Here is a 16,589-nt window from a genome sequence, read left to right on the forward strand (position 1 = left end):
ATTTGCCTGAAAAGCAAATTAAGATTGTTCATCCTGACTTTTTTTCTTTCAATTAAACAGGAATTTCTTCTCTAAACAGAATAAACTATTATTATCTGGACACTACTGAGACACTGTGTGATCAGATTGACATAAGTATCAACTAGACCAGAGTCTGATACACTATTTATCATTCACTTTCACTGTTTAATCTTTGAATTCTTGTCAATACTTTGCAAGACAAGGCTATCCAATACAGATATATTTTCTGACTCTCTTTCCTAGCTTTCAGTATTATATTCAATGTTTGATTTCTGTTGAGATCATATATTCCTAATGTGCTGTGATATTCAAAAGTCAGTACCCTATGACACAGGGTTAATCTAAGGAAATTTCAACCAAACATTCCCTCATTTTCCTCAGTGATTTTTATAAAGTCATATTGTTTGAAATTCACTTCTCAATATTATCTGTATGTCTTGATACAAGTCAAATGCTACATGTTCTAACTGTATTACTTCATTACAACATCAAAATTATTTAGATAACGTTATTATTTATTGTAATATAAGTAGGGAAATTTCTCTGTGTGTATGTGTCTATGCTCTGTGCTTGTGTGTGTATGTGTGTTCCATGACTAAATGATTGAGACTCAAGGCATTCTTTCATTTTTTGTTTTGATTACTAGAATGAACTAAAGATGCTTTGTCTTCCTTGTCATGGTAACAACTTTAAATTGTATTGAAGTTATTCCTCACCATTTGTAAATTTTTCTTATTTTTCAGAAAATTCTTACCAGAAATTTGACTAAATTCTTAAATAGTAACCTCACCACTGCCTGAATGCCATGCTCTCTTAAGGTTCCTATGCCTAACAACCTAACCTAACTCTGTTGAACTCAGACTGACTTAACATTTCAGAATATGGGCAGACTTCATGAAGATTTATTGTCAGAGGACAACAAAAATCCCAGGCAGAGGTGACACAAACCTTTAATCCCAGCACTTGTAGGCCAGAGGCAGGCAGGTCTATGTGGACTTGAGGCCAATCTGGTCTACAGAATGAGTGCCATGAGAGTCTCAGTAAACCAAACACAAAGAACCAAAAAAAAAGAAAAGAAAAAAAATGCTTTGAGTCCAGTTTAAAATGACAATGGAGCCCATGTTTTACTTGTGAGCTTCATGAGCCAAGTCTCCACTGTTTTCAGTTTGCTAGGAAAAATCCCCCAAACTGTTCCACTGATCTCTGCATTCTGAGACTGAAGGAGAAAGATAAAAGGCAGTTCAGGAGAAGGGAGGAGAGAGAGAGAGAGAGAAAGAGAGAGAGAGAGAGAGAGAGAGAGAGAGAGAGAGAGAGAGAGAGAGAGAGAGAGGAAGAGAGGAGCCACAGGAGCGGCTACCTCTCTGGGAGAGAGGCAGAAAAGAAGAGAGAGCTCAGGCTGGAAGCAGAAGGAGCTGCTTGCCTAGGAGGTGAACAAGAGAGGGAGTGGGCTGGGCTTGTCAGGCGAACACCACTAGGCTTTTAGAAGGATATCTCCTCTCTACAGATGGATTGTTAAAACCGGACGGGCTCTAGTCTAGGTGACTCAGAAGCCAGAGAGGATAGAGTCTGCTCTGAGAAGTCTCTCACATGGGGTACACTAACGAATGGTTCTAAAGAAAAGAAAGGGAAAAAAAGAGAAAAAAATTCCTAGGGACCCTGGAACCCCAGTCGAATGCATCACACAGCTTGCGAAGACTGACCCCAGGTTGTCTGGTCACGTTTTTTATCTATGGGAAACAGCGGAGGACTCAACCATAGTCATGAAGGCTGTGGTTAGGGACTGGAAGAAGGAAAACTCACCACCAAAGCTGCTGGTGTGTATAGAGATCGGCATTTATGCAGATGGAACATTTGGTTGTTAGGAAAAAATACCCAGTTCCAGATTCTGACACTGGGAGAGAGGCTGGAGAGCCTCCTCAGTCTCAGGCACCATCCAATGTTATGGTTTAAGTAAAATGCTGCAGATTCCCCGAGGGGCACAGCCTCAGAAACGCTGCAGGTCCCTGAGTGGCAGCAATGGGCAGCAGACCATGAGAGACCTGAGAGACCTATGGTGGGGGGTGGCAGCCATTCCCATGAGGAGCCGCAGTCGTGGGTGAGAGAGATTTCAGATTTCAGGCAGGGAGCCATGTGGCAGGTGGGTGAGAGACTGAGACAGAAAGGCATGCCATTCAGAGTGAGGTTGGATATTTATTTAGTGGGTTATGGAGGGGAATCGAAAGAGGGAAAGGGAAAAGGGGGAAGAGGAGAGAGAGAGAGAGAGAGAGAGAGAGAGAGAGAGAGAGAGAGAGAGAGAGAGAGAGAGAGAGAGAGAGAAACAGAGAGAAACAGAGAGAAACAGAGAGAAACAGAGAGAAACAAAGGGGGCCAAGGAGAGTAGCTACAGCAGCAGCTACCTCCTTGGAAAGAGAACACTCAGGCTGGAAGCAAAAAGAAGATCTGCCTGCTTTGGTAGTGGACAGGGAATGGAGTGGGCAGGGCTTGTCTCTTAAAGGGGGAGACCTTTAAAAATCTCCCCTTAATTTCCCCTTGTACCACATTTGAAAAATAGTTAAGTGGGGTTATGTTATTGATATTGTTATATGTGTATAAAGAATAATAATATTTAAACAGAAGAAAAGATTTTGAGATAATTTGGGGGAGGATGTGGAATTATTTGGAGGGAAGATAGAGTGTAGTGGAAATTAATTAAATAAGAGTATACATGCAGGTAATTATAGAGAATAAAATACATATAAAAATAAATCTAAACAAATAAATCTTTGTCTTGAAATATTTTCTTTAATCATTTTAAAGTGTTGGGTTTTAACATTGAGGACTTTGAGGTTTAATAATTTTTTGAAAGCCATTGGTGAAGAAGGAAAAGTTTATGAAGTGAAAATATATCAGGAATGAACAAATAATAGAGTCAATCATATAGCAAGTGAGAATTATGTTTTAAAAGTGATTTTATTTCTTTTGTATGTTAGCAAATGTGATTTGATGGATATCTTCAACTTAATCATATTTAGTTGTCTCTTATTTTGTTCTAAATTGAGTTCTTAGTTTCCACAGAAGTTGAGGTAGCCAATGTAATATACAAATAGAGATTGAAATCATATTTTGTGCTTACTACTCAAGTTCTGTCAGTAGAAGGTTATATCCTTGTCAATTGTAGAGGTTTCAGTGAGTTACATTTTGTTCAGTATTGTGTGTATAGGGGTAGTATGAAATCATCAGAGGAGATAGAACAATGTCAGATGCCTTTATTTACTGACTGATTGAGAAGAACACATTGGATTTTTTTTTTTTATTTACTGACTGATTGAGAAGAACACAATGGATTTTTTTGTCTTCTTATGTACCTAACAAAGATGAGACAAGATAATGAGAGAGCTAAACACTGACATGATCCATACAGGATTTCAGCTAGCAATGCTGTGTCCAATTGAATGTAGAATATCATTAACATAATTGAAAGTGAGAAGAACATTGTGGAAAATTTATAGAAAACTGAACTTCTTTCCTGATGCAAAGCTTATTTTGATTAAATAGCATCCCCCACATATAATATACACTAGAAGTCATCATTCCCATCAGAGACACAAGTGAAAAAAATTCAGTCATAGCCATGTGATTGCTGCTACACCACCTATTTCCAGCCTCCGATAGAAAGCATTTGTCTTGACAGAGGAAGAGCTGAATACTTCCTCAATTACAAACATGAGTATAAAGGTCATAACTGAGAGTTAGTGGCACAAACCTTTAATCCCAGCTCTTGGGAGGCAGAGGCAGGCAGATCTCTGTGAGTTTGAGGCCAGCCTGGTCTACAAGAGCTAGTTTCAGGACAGGCTCCAAGTCTACAGAATAACATCGAGTTGAAAAACCAAAAATAAATAGATTAATAAATAAAAAATAAAAGTCACATATAGAATTTACTGGTACAGAGTACCCAAGTATCTTTCTATAAATACTTTCTGCAGCTCTTCAGATTGTGCTTTATTGGCTGGGGGTAAATATCAGATAAACCACTATAATTTGTTGCTTTCTCTGCTATACTGAGTCAAAACTACATAGAAGCACATAGGAACCAAATGAGAGTCTTACTTGAGAGGTAATTTTCATTCTATATATGGACACTCTTAACCATTTAAATTGTTTTGTTCATCTTCTTTATATGAAATATAATATAATAAAAATATCAAATTATTTCAGATATTTATTATTTTCTTTCCAAAGATAAAAACCTTAAAATGGACGGGAGCGGTGGCACAATCAAAAAAGCCTAGGCTCGCAACCAAAAAATATCTGAAAACTTCCTAGTAAAATGTGATGAATTTTGACACTTTTAAACACTTTGATGTGTTAAATGAAAGGAGTCTCTTGAGTAAAAATTTTGAAGTAACCTTTTCAGAGCACTGTGAACCTCAGCGCTTCTCAGAGTGTAGATCACAGGATTAAGTGCTGGAGACAGCACAGGGTACAGTACAGAAAACAACCTGTCTGTAACTGATGTTGTATTTGAGGGTGGCTTCAGATAGACAAAACAAGCAGTAGCCATGAAAACAATGAAAACAACGAGGTGGGGAACACAGGTGGAAAATGCTTTGGACTGCCCTTCAGTAGTAGAAATCTTCAGGACAGTGGAGATAATATAAGAGTAAGAGATCACAACACAGAAGATACAAGTGATACCTAGACACAGACCAATCCCAAGGCTTGTATAAATGACTACAAATGAGTCAGAGCAAGAGATCCTTACCAATGAGGGAACGTCACAGAATATCTGTGGAATTACATTAGAACCACAGAAAGGCATGGAAAATGTGCCAACTGTGTACATTGATCCAAAGAGTAATGCAATGATCCAAGATACACCCATCAGAAGCAAACAGGTGACATTATTCATAATGATCTTATAGTGCAGGGGACTACAAACTGCAACATAGCGGTCATAGGACATGGCAGTCAGGACAAATACTTCTGCTGATCCAAAAGAGGCCATGAAAAATAATTGACATGCACATCCAAGAGTAGAAATGGAATTGTTGTGAGTTAGGCTACTGACAAAGAAATTTGGGATTGGGACAGATATTAGAAAGGCATCCAATAGGGACAAGTTCTTCAGGAAGAAGTACATGGGAAAATGCAGTTTCTGATTAAGGGTAATGAGAGTGATGATGAGGAAGTTACTCACTAATGTCACCAGGTATATTAACAGAAATGTCACTCCATATAGAGTCTGTAGTTCCTCAATATCAGAGAGCCCCAGAAGGATGAATCCAGTTTCTGCAGTGACATTGGGCATAGTATATGCTTTCAAAAGCCTGTCAGATAATGAAAAATGAATAGAAATTGACAAAATCATAAACATTTACACTGAAATATATAGACAAACTCAGTGGTAAAGAGTGAAGAAACTACCTAAATTACTACTATATTTTCACATAATTCTCATTTCTTTCTCCATTATTCTCACATACTTGTCCTTCCCTATGTTTCTCTATGGATATCTCTCTATCCTATCATTCTCCCCCTCTCATTCCCTCATTTTTTGTTCCCTTTTTATCTCTTTCTCTATGACCTTACCTCATAGACTTTTAAAATGAATACTAATTAGTATGAACACAATGTGACAAAATTATGGTTTTTTCCAACTGTAATTTTAAGATTAGAGAGAAATTTTTATAGTATACCATGGCTTAGGTTTCACTTTAATAAATATTTAAAATATAGAACATAAAGTTAAGAAAAGATAAAAAATAAAATGGCAGAATTACATTAAATCTTGTTGCCTCAACCTTGTTTTTTTTTTATTAGAAGCCTATGGGATTTTATAACCAAGTAGTTGGACAAATTATTGACCTTTGTGTCAAATATTTAATTAACACTTTTATTAATAGACTTTAATAGAGTTGGTCAGTGGTGGTTCAGGTCTTTAGTAACAGAAAGTGGGAGGTAGAGGCAGGTGGATCTCTATGAGTTCAAGGCCAGCCTGGTCTGTAAGAGCTAGTTCCAGGACAGCTAGGGTTTTTACACAGAGCAACCCTGTCTCAAAAAAAGAAAAGAAAAGAAAGAAAGGAAAGAAAATCTAAAAAGAGATTAAATACTGTATCTCCAATAATTACCGCAAATGCACAATGGCTATCTAAGGATAAGATGAAATATTGATGTATCTACTATTATTTCACTTGTTTTTGATTGTTTTAGACATTGAGAAAAATTGTTGCACAAACGTAAGGACAATCATGCTATCTACATCAAGCCACTAATAATCATCCTTTAAGGTTGAAGAAAAGATAAAGATTTCCTATTTTATTTCCTGCTATCTTTAAATTATCTATTCCACAATATAGAGAATCCTGATAAAGTCTTTATTCATTGTCACGAACATTGTTCAAACAGAGGAAATTAGTAGACAGATAACTACTCATGATACTGACTCCATGAGAGGAAGTCATTGACAAATAGGAAAAAAAACTTCCCCCCTTCTGAATGATAAATCTAATGTGTAAATAGCATGTAAATCAAATAAAAATTTCTCACCATCCTGACCAAACTTCCTTTTTGATTAGGCAAAGATTCTCTCTCTAAACAGATTCAACCCTAATAACCTTCCAACTCTACAGACACTCTTATCAGAGAAGAAAAACAACCAGAAAACAGACTGAACCAGATTATTCAGGTTTCTATTCTCTTAACTTGTTTAAATTGCATTTCTTCTTAATACTTCTGAAAGCAGGGCTAACCAATACAATTATACTCACTAATTTTCTTTCCTGCCTTTCATAATTATGTTTATCATTTAATTTTTGTGTAGATAGGATATTCCTAATCTGTTATGGTTTTCTAAATTCAGGATCCCAATGTCACAGAATTTACTTCATACCATTCGAACAAAATATCCACCCATTTTTTGAATATTATTGTTTATCATAAAATAATTAACAGTCTTATATTCTTCAAAGTTACTCTGTGGTTAAGAAGCAGAAAAATTTAAATTCTCTCACACTACTTAACTCCACCTTTTGACTCAATATGGAGCCCTAGACTACATACTGAACTACCTCACAAAAATGCATGGATCTTTCCACCTTTGTCAAACATCTATAAAAATATACTTAGAAATTTGTTTGATGATTCTCAATTTTGTAAACTCTATAACCATCAATACAGTAAAAGTTATTTTTAATTGCTTTTCACCTTAATGATTTTATCTCAGAATCACTAGGTAAAAACCATCATACTATTGTATATAAGTATTTTGTAGTATTGAATAGGTGGATGCCATGAGATAATATATTCAATGATTAAAATCTTTGGCTTTCCAAGCAAATTAATCATGAAAATCAGTCATTGTTCAGTAAACTGGTCCCTAACAGGTTTCAAAAAGTAATGTATATAAAAAAAATGTTAGCTATATTTTTCAAAGACAATTTTTAGCTTCAGCAAATAGTAAGATTTTCTAGCAAGACTGGTTATATATTCTATAGGATAGTCTTTCATTAGAATGGTTTTAAATGAACTTAATATTAAAATGACTAGTATTGACTTATGACCATGCCCATTGATTGATGCAATAACCAAAGATGCTTCTATTTACATTAGAATGTGTTTAATACAAAGAACCAAAATATGTCAAGGTGAAGAGACTAAAAATCTCCAGAATGTTCAACCCTAATGGGAACAACTACACTGCATACCCAACCACCAGTGGTCAAGATTATTGCTAAAGGAGGGCAAAAATGGTAAAATTGTCACTTCTTTCTCCATTCCTTTCAGGTCTTTGTCCAGTCTTGCTTCTTCTGAAAACTTCTTTATGTCTCTCCTGCTTTATCCTCCTCCCTCATTCAGTTTCTCAATTTTCTTTCCTTCACTCTCCTCTCCCTCTCCCTCTATATCAGTCTCTCTCTTTCTCTCTCAATCTCTCTCTCTCTCTCTCTCTCTCTGTGTATGTGTGTGTGTGCATGTGTATCTGTAGGCATGTGTGATATTACCTAAATGATAGACTAATATAGAGATTATGTGAGCAAGTTATTCTCTACTTGAGGAGGCAAAAATAAGCATGAAGCAAATATTTTCACATAAACAATGAAAATTTTCAAATAAGGTATCTCTGGGCATTTAAACTTTGGTAAACAGATTTTCTGTTGCTTGTTTGAGTTTTAGGGCCTTCTACTAATATTCCCAATGTAAGTGTCTGTGCAAAATTCTGTGAAGATGATAATATGAAAATCAGATCTCTAATTCACATAAGTATGGCTCATATATGGAAGATTTACAAAAAAGCTATCAATAGGCACAGAATAAATGTTTTGTAGAAGAATAAAATTTAAGAGATTTGTCTGGCTACTAGAATTCTCAGGCTGGTGAAATACAAAAAGGAGGCAAAAAAGAAATAAAAATGAATGTATCACTGCTAAAGAATATTGCTTTTAATTAGCTTCCCCAAATTCTTCCATATTTATAATATTTTCAATAACATATTATACCATTTTATCAATGGAAAATCAAAATTTTTACCTTAGAACAATTTGGATTCTTCATGTGCCTAAAAAAATGCCACTTTTCAGATATATGTGGGATGATTTTCCAATAGATCACCTTGAGAAGGAAAATATTTCAGATCCTTTAGAGGTCAGTTTTCAGTGGATCAACTAAAAGAAAAAAGAACACGGAGCCAACTTTAGAAACTCTTATATCATAACATCATTTTTGCACATTTAGTATTGTAGGAAAACTCAAAGTTCTAAGCTAAACTATAGTCATATCTTAGTATGAAAATGCAGACACATGCAACAGGAATTTGAAATTTATGAAGCAAATCATCTCTAACAGACATATTTAAGTCCTTTGGCGACTTGTTTGTAGCTCCCCAAAGGTGTATCTTTCTGGAGAGCCTTATTAAGAATGCATGTCTGAAGACAATTAGTATTGCAATTATTGGTACTTACTACAGAACACATTATTCAGACTTCAAGAATCACACTGACCTAGATCATAAGGAACATGCTCATATTTTCCCAAGAATTGAATTAATTATGTATTAACTTAATTTCACATTGCATAGAGTTGGATAGAACACTATAGTTATAAACAAATATTACATAATAAAAATAATGAACACTGATTAGAAACTCCCATTATATCATCTGGATTAATTACTTTTATAAAGGTTTTGAGAGCAAAAGCAAAATGAGAAAGGAAGGAATGCCTTTAATTCATCTATGGAAGTTACAGTCCATCATGGTATAGAAGGCATACTTTCAGGATAATGAAAGATCTGATTACAGTATACCTACAGTTTCAAAAGAGATTGACAAACTATGACCTTCTAAATATGCTCTGCCCAGCTTTTCCTTTTCCTCCCGGGTGTAAATTCAGAAAATCGTACCAAGAGTACATCTTTCTACCAAGGTCAAACCTTTCTTAAAATACCCTAAAACTCCAAAATTGTTTTGCTTTGGTGATTTAAAATGTTATATTGACAATAAATATTAGCCATCTTAACCCTAACCCTTGCTGTCTTGATGCCCAAATCAAGTTGATACAAAGTGTTAAGGAATGGCCTTACACAGTGATAGATAATGTGTCCTGTACATTTAATAATGCAAATGTGTTTAGTTCACCTCTAAATAACCCTAAGTTTAGAACAATTCAAAAGTTGTTCAAATGCCTATGGTCCACAGTCTTAGAGGAATGACTCAGTGGTTAAGAGCTTACATATTTCTTGCTAGCTTTGGTCCTCTAAAACCACATTATATTTCCCTAAACTACAAGTGACACTAGCTCCAATCATATCTTCTTCTTTATGGAGACATTCTCACTCACAAGTAAACACATAAAAACACTTTAAAGTATAATTAATATTTATAAATTCATTGTCCATTTATCCTGAAACAGAAATCTCTTATCTGGTTTGAAATTTCAAAAAGCACACTGTATACAATAGCAGAGAGAGCAAATGTTCCAATTAAAAAAGAGAAAATTGAATTAGCATCAAGGAATAATGATGTCAATTGAAGACAGAAATCCAACAAAAACATAATTTTTGTATGTAGAACCTAGGGTTTATGATAAAATCATATGCATTACCATATGTCACGACCATATGGACGACACAACACAGACTCTTCTCTCTGCAGTTTATTCAGGAATCTTGAACAATCTTCTGACCCCGGGGAAAGCCCGTCCACAGCTTAAATAGCCTCTGGGTAGTCAACCCCAGCATGCTACATGGGAAATGCAGATAGGTCCAGAAACGCGGAAGCAAGCCAGATCCTTAGACTTAGCCATACATGGAGTTGTTTATGACTGAGAGTACTCACCATGGGGGGGGGGAGGTGGAAGGCGTAAACCAGTGCCATCTTTAAGGCGTGGCACTATGCAGCTCTACAACCACAGCCTTGAGCAATACCACTCCTCCAATCATTGATTGTATTGCTAATGTGGCTTCCCATTGAACTGTCTCTGTAACATGCCAGCAGTTTTCCTCACAAGACATCCTGTGATCTCAAAATTGTCAACCTCCTGGGGTTCTATTTCATCCTTTCTCAGTTCTCTCCCAAAGCCTCATAGCAGGGAATCTATATGAACCTGTCACAGATTCTCTGGATGCTGTGCCAATGTCAGGCATCTCAGCTGCCATCTGAGGTTATGTTGGTGTCCATGGGCCAGGCTGCCTTAGGGACCAGACTGATATAAGAACTCTGTACTGCCACTTGAGGCCATACTAACATCCATGTTCCAGACTGATGTCTAGATTGTCTGGTTCCATGGTCCTGCTACAGACAAGTTCAGTGTGGATTACTTTGGCCCATGTCACTAAAGACCACATAGATGCCCGGGTCTGGGCCAGAATCTGTGACTATGAGGCTATCCAAAATACATGTGTCCATTAAGGACATGCTGCTTTGAGTGACCTTCACTGTCATGCAGGGTCATAGTGTCAAACATGCCAGGACGGCTGCCAAATGGACCTGCAGCACCCAGGGTCTGAGTTATTATCAATGACTCTAGTTACCACAAAGTGTGGTCCATCAGCTACCTGAGACCATGTAAGTATCCAAGGATCATGGTGTTGCATGGACCATACTGATCAGTGTGCCTGGTGCTTCTACCTAGGGTCATGGAGACATTGATCAGGTGCCACTGCATAGGGCCTTGTCATGCTTGAGGCCCTGCTGTGACAGTGGTCTGAAGTATGTCCATAGTTCCTGCTACCATTGAAGGCTCTACAGATGCACAGGGTCTAGAGACCATGTTGGTGACTGAAGGCCCTACTGTCACCTGGTCTATATTGTCTTGAATGATCTGTGCTGTCACAAGGTCCATGAGACACTGTACTGCTGCCAAGGGTCATGTTAGCATTAATGTTCCTGGATCTGATGATTGTGAGGATGTCTGTGGCCCATTTTATCAGAGGGGCTTGTGGAAATCAGGCTATGCGGAGCCAGCCTAGCCCTTCGCAAGCCTAGAACACCTGGCCATGGCCCTGTCTGAACAATTCAACAGGAGAACTTACCCTTTGACTCAGGGAGAGCTTGATGCTCCAACTAAGGAAACATGGCCCTATCCTAACCACAGACATTCACCTCACCTGGACAGCACCCTGGAGTTGATCCTGTGGTCAGGGATGCAGGTGAGCCAAATCTGAGGGTGTGAGAGCAGTTGAGCTGACCCTACCTCCCTAAGAGGAACTAGGGAAAAGGTTACCCTACTTTGCTGGGACAAAACAACAGAGCTGACCTCTGACGGTGCATGTGGCACCATGGATCTGAGAACCCGAGAGCAGGAGAGCAGGCGCCTATCCTTGCTATAGGTTGAATTGGGTGAGCTAGAATGACTGAACTGGAGAGTGTTCCTGGGTAGTGAAAGGAGGGAAAGCTGGCAGACTCACCAACGTAACATCCATTCAGGAACAGAACCAAGGGTATCAGTTGGCACACCCCAACATCATGCAAACCTATGAACTCCTGAAACATCTGAAGGGTCAAAACAGCAGGATCTCCATAATTTAGGAAAACAGGATATCCAAGAGGAGCCTTAGTGAGAATCCACTCTCAGTGGTGTAGCAAAAACTGTTGGTAGACCAATGACTCAAGTTAAAGAACACTTGCAAGTCAAAATGGATTAAAGGGTAAAATGGGTGCCTTAAGGGGCCACACTACAGTCTTTATGACAAGAGTTCATTTGTTCTTTTTTGTCTTGTTCCTCTGTTTTTCATGTGGGATTTCACAAAATGCATGATGTATAATCCACAAAGAATTAAACTTACTCAAATGAAAAGTAATTTATAAATTTTCACTATTGCCTCAGTCTATGCAAGAGAACTTTTATAGTTCTAATGTCTATCTGTTTTATTTTGGAATATGGAAATACACATAAGGTTTCTTCTTATGTAGCTTATTACTCTCTCAAGTGCCTAACTCTTTATTCATTTACTTAATTCTTGAAGAACACCACAAGATATCAATCAGCTGGGAAACTCCCCTCAATTTTCTCTTACACCACGTCTGAAAAATCGTCATGGAGTATTGTTGTTTTAGGTTTGTGTACTTAAACAACAATATTTTTAAACAGAACAAGTGGATTTGAGATAAATTCAGGAAGGACAAGGAATGAGTTGGAAGGAAGAGTGAGTGTAGATGAAGTGAAATCGATACAGTACACATGTCAGAAATTTTAGAAAATAAAACAAATGTGAACAAAGAATTCTTTGTATTGAAGTATTTTCTCTGATAGTTTCAAAACTTTGACTTTTAACACTGACGGCTTTGAGACTGAATAATTTATGGAAAGACACAGGTGAGTAAGCAAGTTTATTGAAGAAATGAAAGTATGTCAGGAATGAACAAATAACAGAGTCAATGACCTTGCAAGTGAGAGGCATGCTTTCAAAGGGAAGTTTGTTTAGTTAGTGTGGTAGCAGATTTGATTATAGGTTATCTTCAACTTAATCAGGATTAGTTGACTCTCATTTTATTCTAATCAGGTTCTTATGTTTCTCTGAAGTTGAACAAGAAAAACTAATGTACAAATAGAAATTGAAATCATGAGTTTCAAAAAGGGTCCAACTGCCCCATAATTTTTGCTTACTACTCAAGTTCCATGAATATAAGATGATATCCTAATCATTTCCAGAGGATTCAATGAGTTATATATTGCTCAGAATTGAGTATATAGGGATAGTATGAGATCATCAGAGCAGATTACAGAATGTTGTATTCCTTTATTTTCTGAATGACTGAGAAGAATAGTTAGGTTTTCTGTCATAAATGAGGTAGGATCATGAGAGAGCTAAACACTGACCTGATCCATGCATGATTTTCAGCTTGTAATGTTTTGTAAGACTGACTATAGATTATAATTAACATAATTGAACGTGAGAACATTGTGGAAAATTCAAGGAAACCTTGATTATTTCTATACACAAAGCTCATTTTGAAAAAAAGAAATAAAACAGAATCTGCAGAAGAAATGAGGAATAAACAGCAATCTTTCCCATCAGCCACACTAGTGAAAAAATTCAGTCAGAGACAAGTGATTACTGCTATTATTATAATAGTTTCCAATACCTCTTAACAGCCACTAATAAAAAATATTTGCCTTCACAGAAGAGGAGAATATTTCTTCAATTGCAGACATTAGACTAAAGAACATATATAGAACACAATGATTTAAAATACCTAGAATACCTATAAATACTCTGTACGGTTCTTCTGATAGTGCATTATAAACTACCATAAATCTCAAGCAAGCCACTGTACTCAATTTGTTACTTTCTCTGCTATTATAATGATTCACAACAAGGGAGAATCTCATAGAAACCAAGGAGGAAACTTTCTTGAGAGTTCATTTGCTTTCTATGATATGAATACATTTAACCATTGTCGTGTTCATCTTCTGTATATGAAATCTAATAAAAGAGCTATTAAGTGATTTTTAGATATTTATTAATTCCTTTCAAAAGATAAAAATCTTAAAACTTCACCTGGAGTGGTGGCTCTACCACTAAATGCTAGGCTCAGAAACAAAAGATGTTTTAAAACTTTCCTGAAAACTGTAATGACTTTTGTCACTCTCGAATCACTTGACATTTTAAGTGTAATAAGTCCCTTGAGTAGAAATTTTGAAGTAGTCTTTTCAGAGCACTATGAACCTCAGTGTTTCTCAGGGTGTAGATCACTGGATTAAGTGCTGGAGATAGCACAGGATACAGCACAGAAAACAACCTGCCTGTAACTGATGTGGTATTTGAGGGTGGCTTCAGATAGACAAAGCAAGCAGTAGCAATGAAAACAGTGAATACAATGAGATGGGGAACACAGGTAGAAAACGCTTTGGACTGCCCTTGAGTAGCAGGAATCTTTAGTACAGTGGAGATAATATAAGAGTAAGAGATCACTACACAGAAAATACAAGCGATTCCTAGACACAGAGCAATCCCAACACTTGTGTAAATGGCAAGAAATAAATCAGAGCAGGAAATCCTTATCAATGTGGGAATATCGCAGAAAATCTGTGGAATTACATTAGAACCACAGAAAGGCATGGAAAATATAACAGTTGTGTAGCTGACTGCAAAGAGAATTGCAATGACCCAAGATACACCCATCATCAGGACACATGTGATACTACTCATGATGGTCTCATAATGCAGGGGACGACAAACAGCAACATAGCGGTCATAGGACATGGCAGTCAGGAGAAATACTTCCTCTGCTCCAAAAGAGGCCATAAAAAATAACTGACATGCACATCCAACAGTAGAAATGGAATTGTTGTGAGTTAAGCTACTGACAAAGAAATTTGGGATTGGGACAGACACTAGACAGACATCCAACAGGGACAAGTTTTTCAAGAAGAAGTACATGGGTGATTGGAGTTTCTGATCCAGGGTGATGAGAGTGATGATGAGGAAGTTACTCATTAGGATCACCGTGTATATTAACAGAAAGGAGACTCCACATAGAGTCTGTACTTCATGGATATCAGAGAGACCCATAAGGATGAATCCAGTTACTGTAGTGATATTGGGCATAATATATTCTTTCATAACCTGACAGATGAGAAAAAATGAATAGAAATTTTAAAAATCCTGAACACTTACATAAATGGACACAGTCAGTGGAAAAGAGTCAGGAACCTACCTAAATTGCTTCAATGTTTTCATAAAATTCTCATTTTCTTCTTCTCTCACCATCTTAACCTTGCCCACTCCCGCCTATGTTTGTCTATGTATGTCTCTCTCCTCTCTTCTCCTCATTCTCATTCCCTTACTTTCCCTCTCCTTTTTATCTCCCTTCCATCCAGTAATGATTTTAGGATGTTTTATGTATTACTCTACTAAGCAAGTTTCTAAAAATGATCTTTGTAACCTTACTCATAAACTCTTAAAATGAAGACTAATGAGCTAGATCACCATGTGAGGAATTAATCTTCTACTTTTCAAGAATTGTATTTTTAAAATTAGCAGGAAATTTTCATTGCTAACCACAGAAAATAAAGTTTAGAAAAGCTGAAAAAGGAAATGAAATAGTGTCATTTAGTGTCTTGATCTCAAACTTACTTTTTTATTAGATTCCTTAGATATTGTGCTTTAAAGAACCTGTGCCAATTATTGACCATTTGAGTCAACTCTTTGCTTAAATTATTTTATTAAAAAATTTAATAGAGATTAAATGATGCATACACTAAAACTGCTGCAAATACCCAATGCATATCTAAGCGTAGGATAAAATTTTGGTTTTCTGCAATTATTTCCCTTGTTTTGATTATTTTAGTCACTGACCAAATTGTTGTTCTGATATTAAGGCTATCATGGTGTCTACCTCCAGCCAGTAAGAGTCGCACTCCTAGGTTGAAGAAAAGGTATTTAACTAAGGTGTTTCAATTTTATTAGCTGCTGTCTTTTAGTTCATCTATTCCCATACTACAGAAGACCCCCAAGATATTCATTCATTGTCAAACACTTAGTTTGAATAGGGGAGTTTTAATAGATAAGTAACTGCAGGTGACCCTGACTCATTGAGAAGACAGGATCATCAATAGGAAACAAATTTCCCATCTTCCAAATGATAGATCTTAGATGTAAATACCTGTAGATCTAATAAAATTGGCTCATCAACTTGAAAAATCTTCCATTTCAATTACTAGTTATAGTCTCTTGTTGCAGATTCAACTCTAATGAACCTTGCAACACTTAAGACTCTCTTTGATGGAAAGTGAAACAACAGTCACTATCACAACATACTAAACCAGACTACTTATTCTTTCCTTGTTTAAATTGGCATTCTTTTCAGTACTTCCATTATGTTGTCTATGGTTCCATATTGAATCAAAAGGTGGTGATAAGTGATGTGAGAGAATTTAACTCTTTCTGCTTCTAAACAACATAGGCAGTAATTTTGTGAAATGTAAAACTGTTAAATATTTAAGGATAATAAAAATATTCGTGAAAATTAAGGGATATTTTGTTGAAATGACATTAAGGAAATTCTATGGCATTAGGATCCTGACTTTAGAAAGTCACAGCAAATTAGGAATATCCTATCTGCATGACTATTGAACAGTACAGTAGACATAAT

At 36.5% G+C, this 16,589-nt stretch overlaps 2 protein-coding genes across 2 annotated transcripts; both read right to left on the reverse strand.

The window, feature by feature from the left end:
- Nucleotides 1-4,348: 4,348 nt before the first annotated feature.
- Nucleotides 4,349-5,308, reverse strand: LOC125401114 (olfactory receptor 14A2-like). Its single transcript, XM_048435340.3, has one exon. It carries the CDS (start codon nt 5,306-5,308, stop codon nt 4,349-4,351), a length of 960 nt encoding a protein of 319 aa, XP_048291297.3.
- Nucleotides 5,309-14,077: 8,769 nt separating this feature from the next.
- Nucleotides 14,078-15,043, reverse strand: LOC125401078 (olfactory receptor 14A2-like). Its single transcript, XM_048435309.3, has one exon. It carries the CDS (start codon nt 15,041-15,043, stop codon nt 14,078-14,080), a length of 966 nt encoding a protein of 321 aa, XP_048291266.2.
- Between the last annotated feature and the right edge of the window lie 1,546 nt (nt 15,044-16,589).

This window comes from Myodes glareolus, chromosome 24 (assembly GCF_982192425.1).
Source record: "Myodes glareolus chromosome 24, mMyoGla1.1, whole genome shotgun sequence".
NCBI lineage: Eukaryota > Metazoa > Chordata > Mammalia > Rodentia > Cricetidae > Myodes > Myodes glareolus.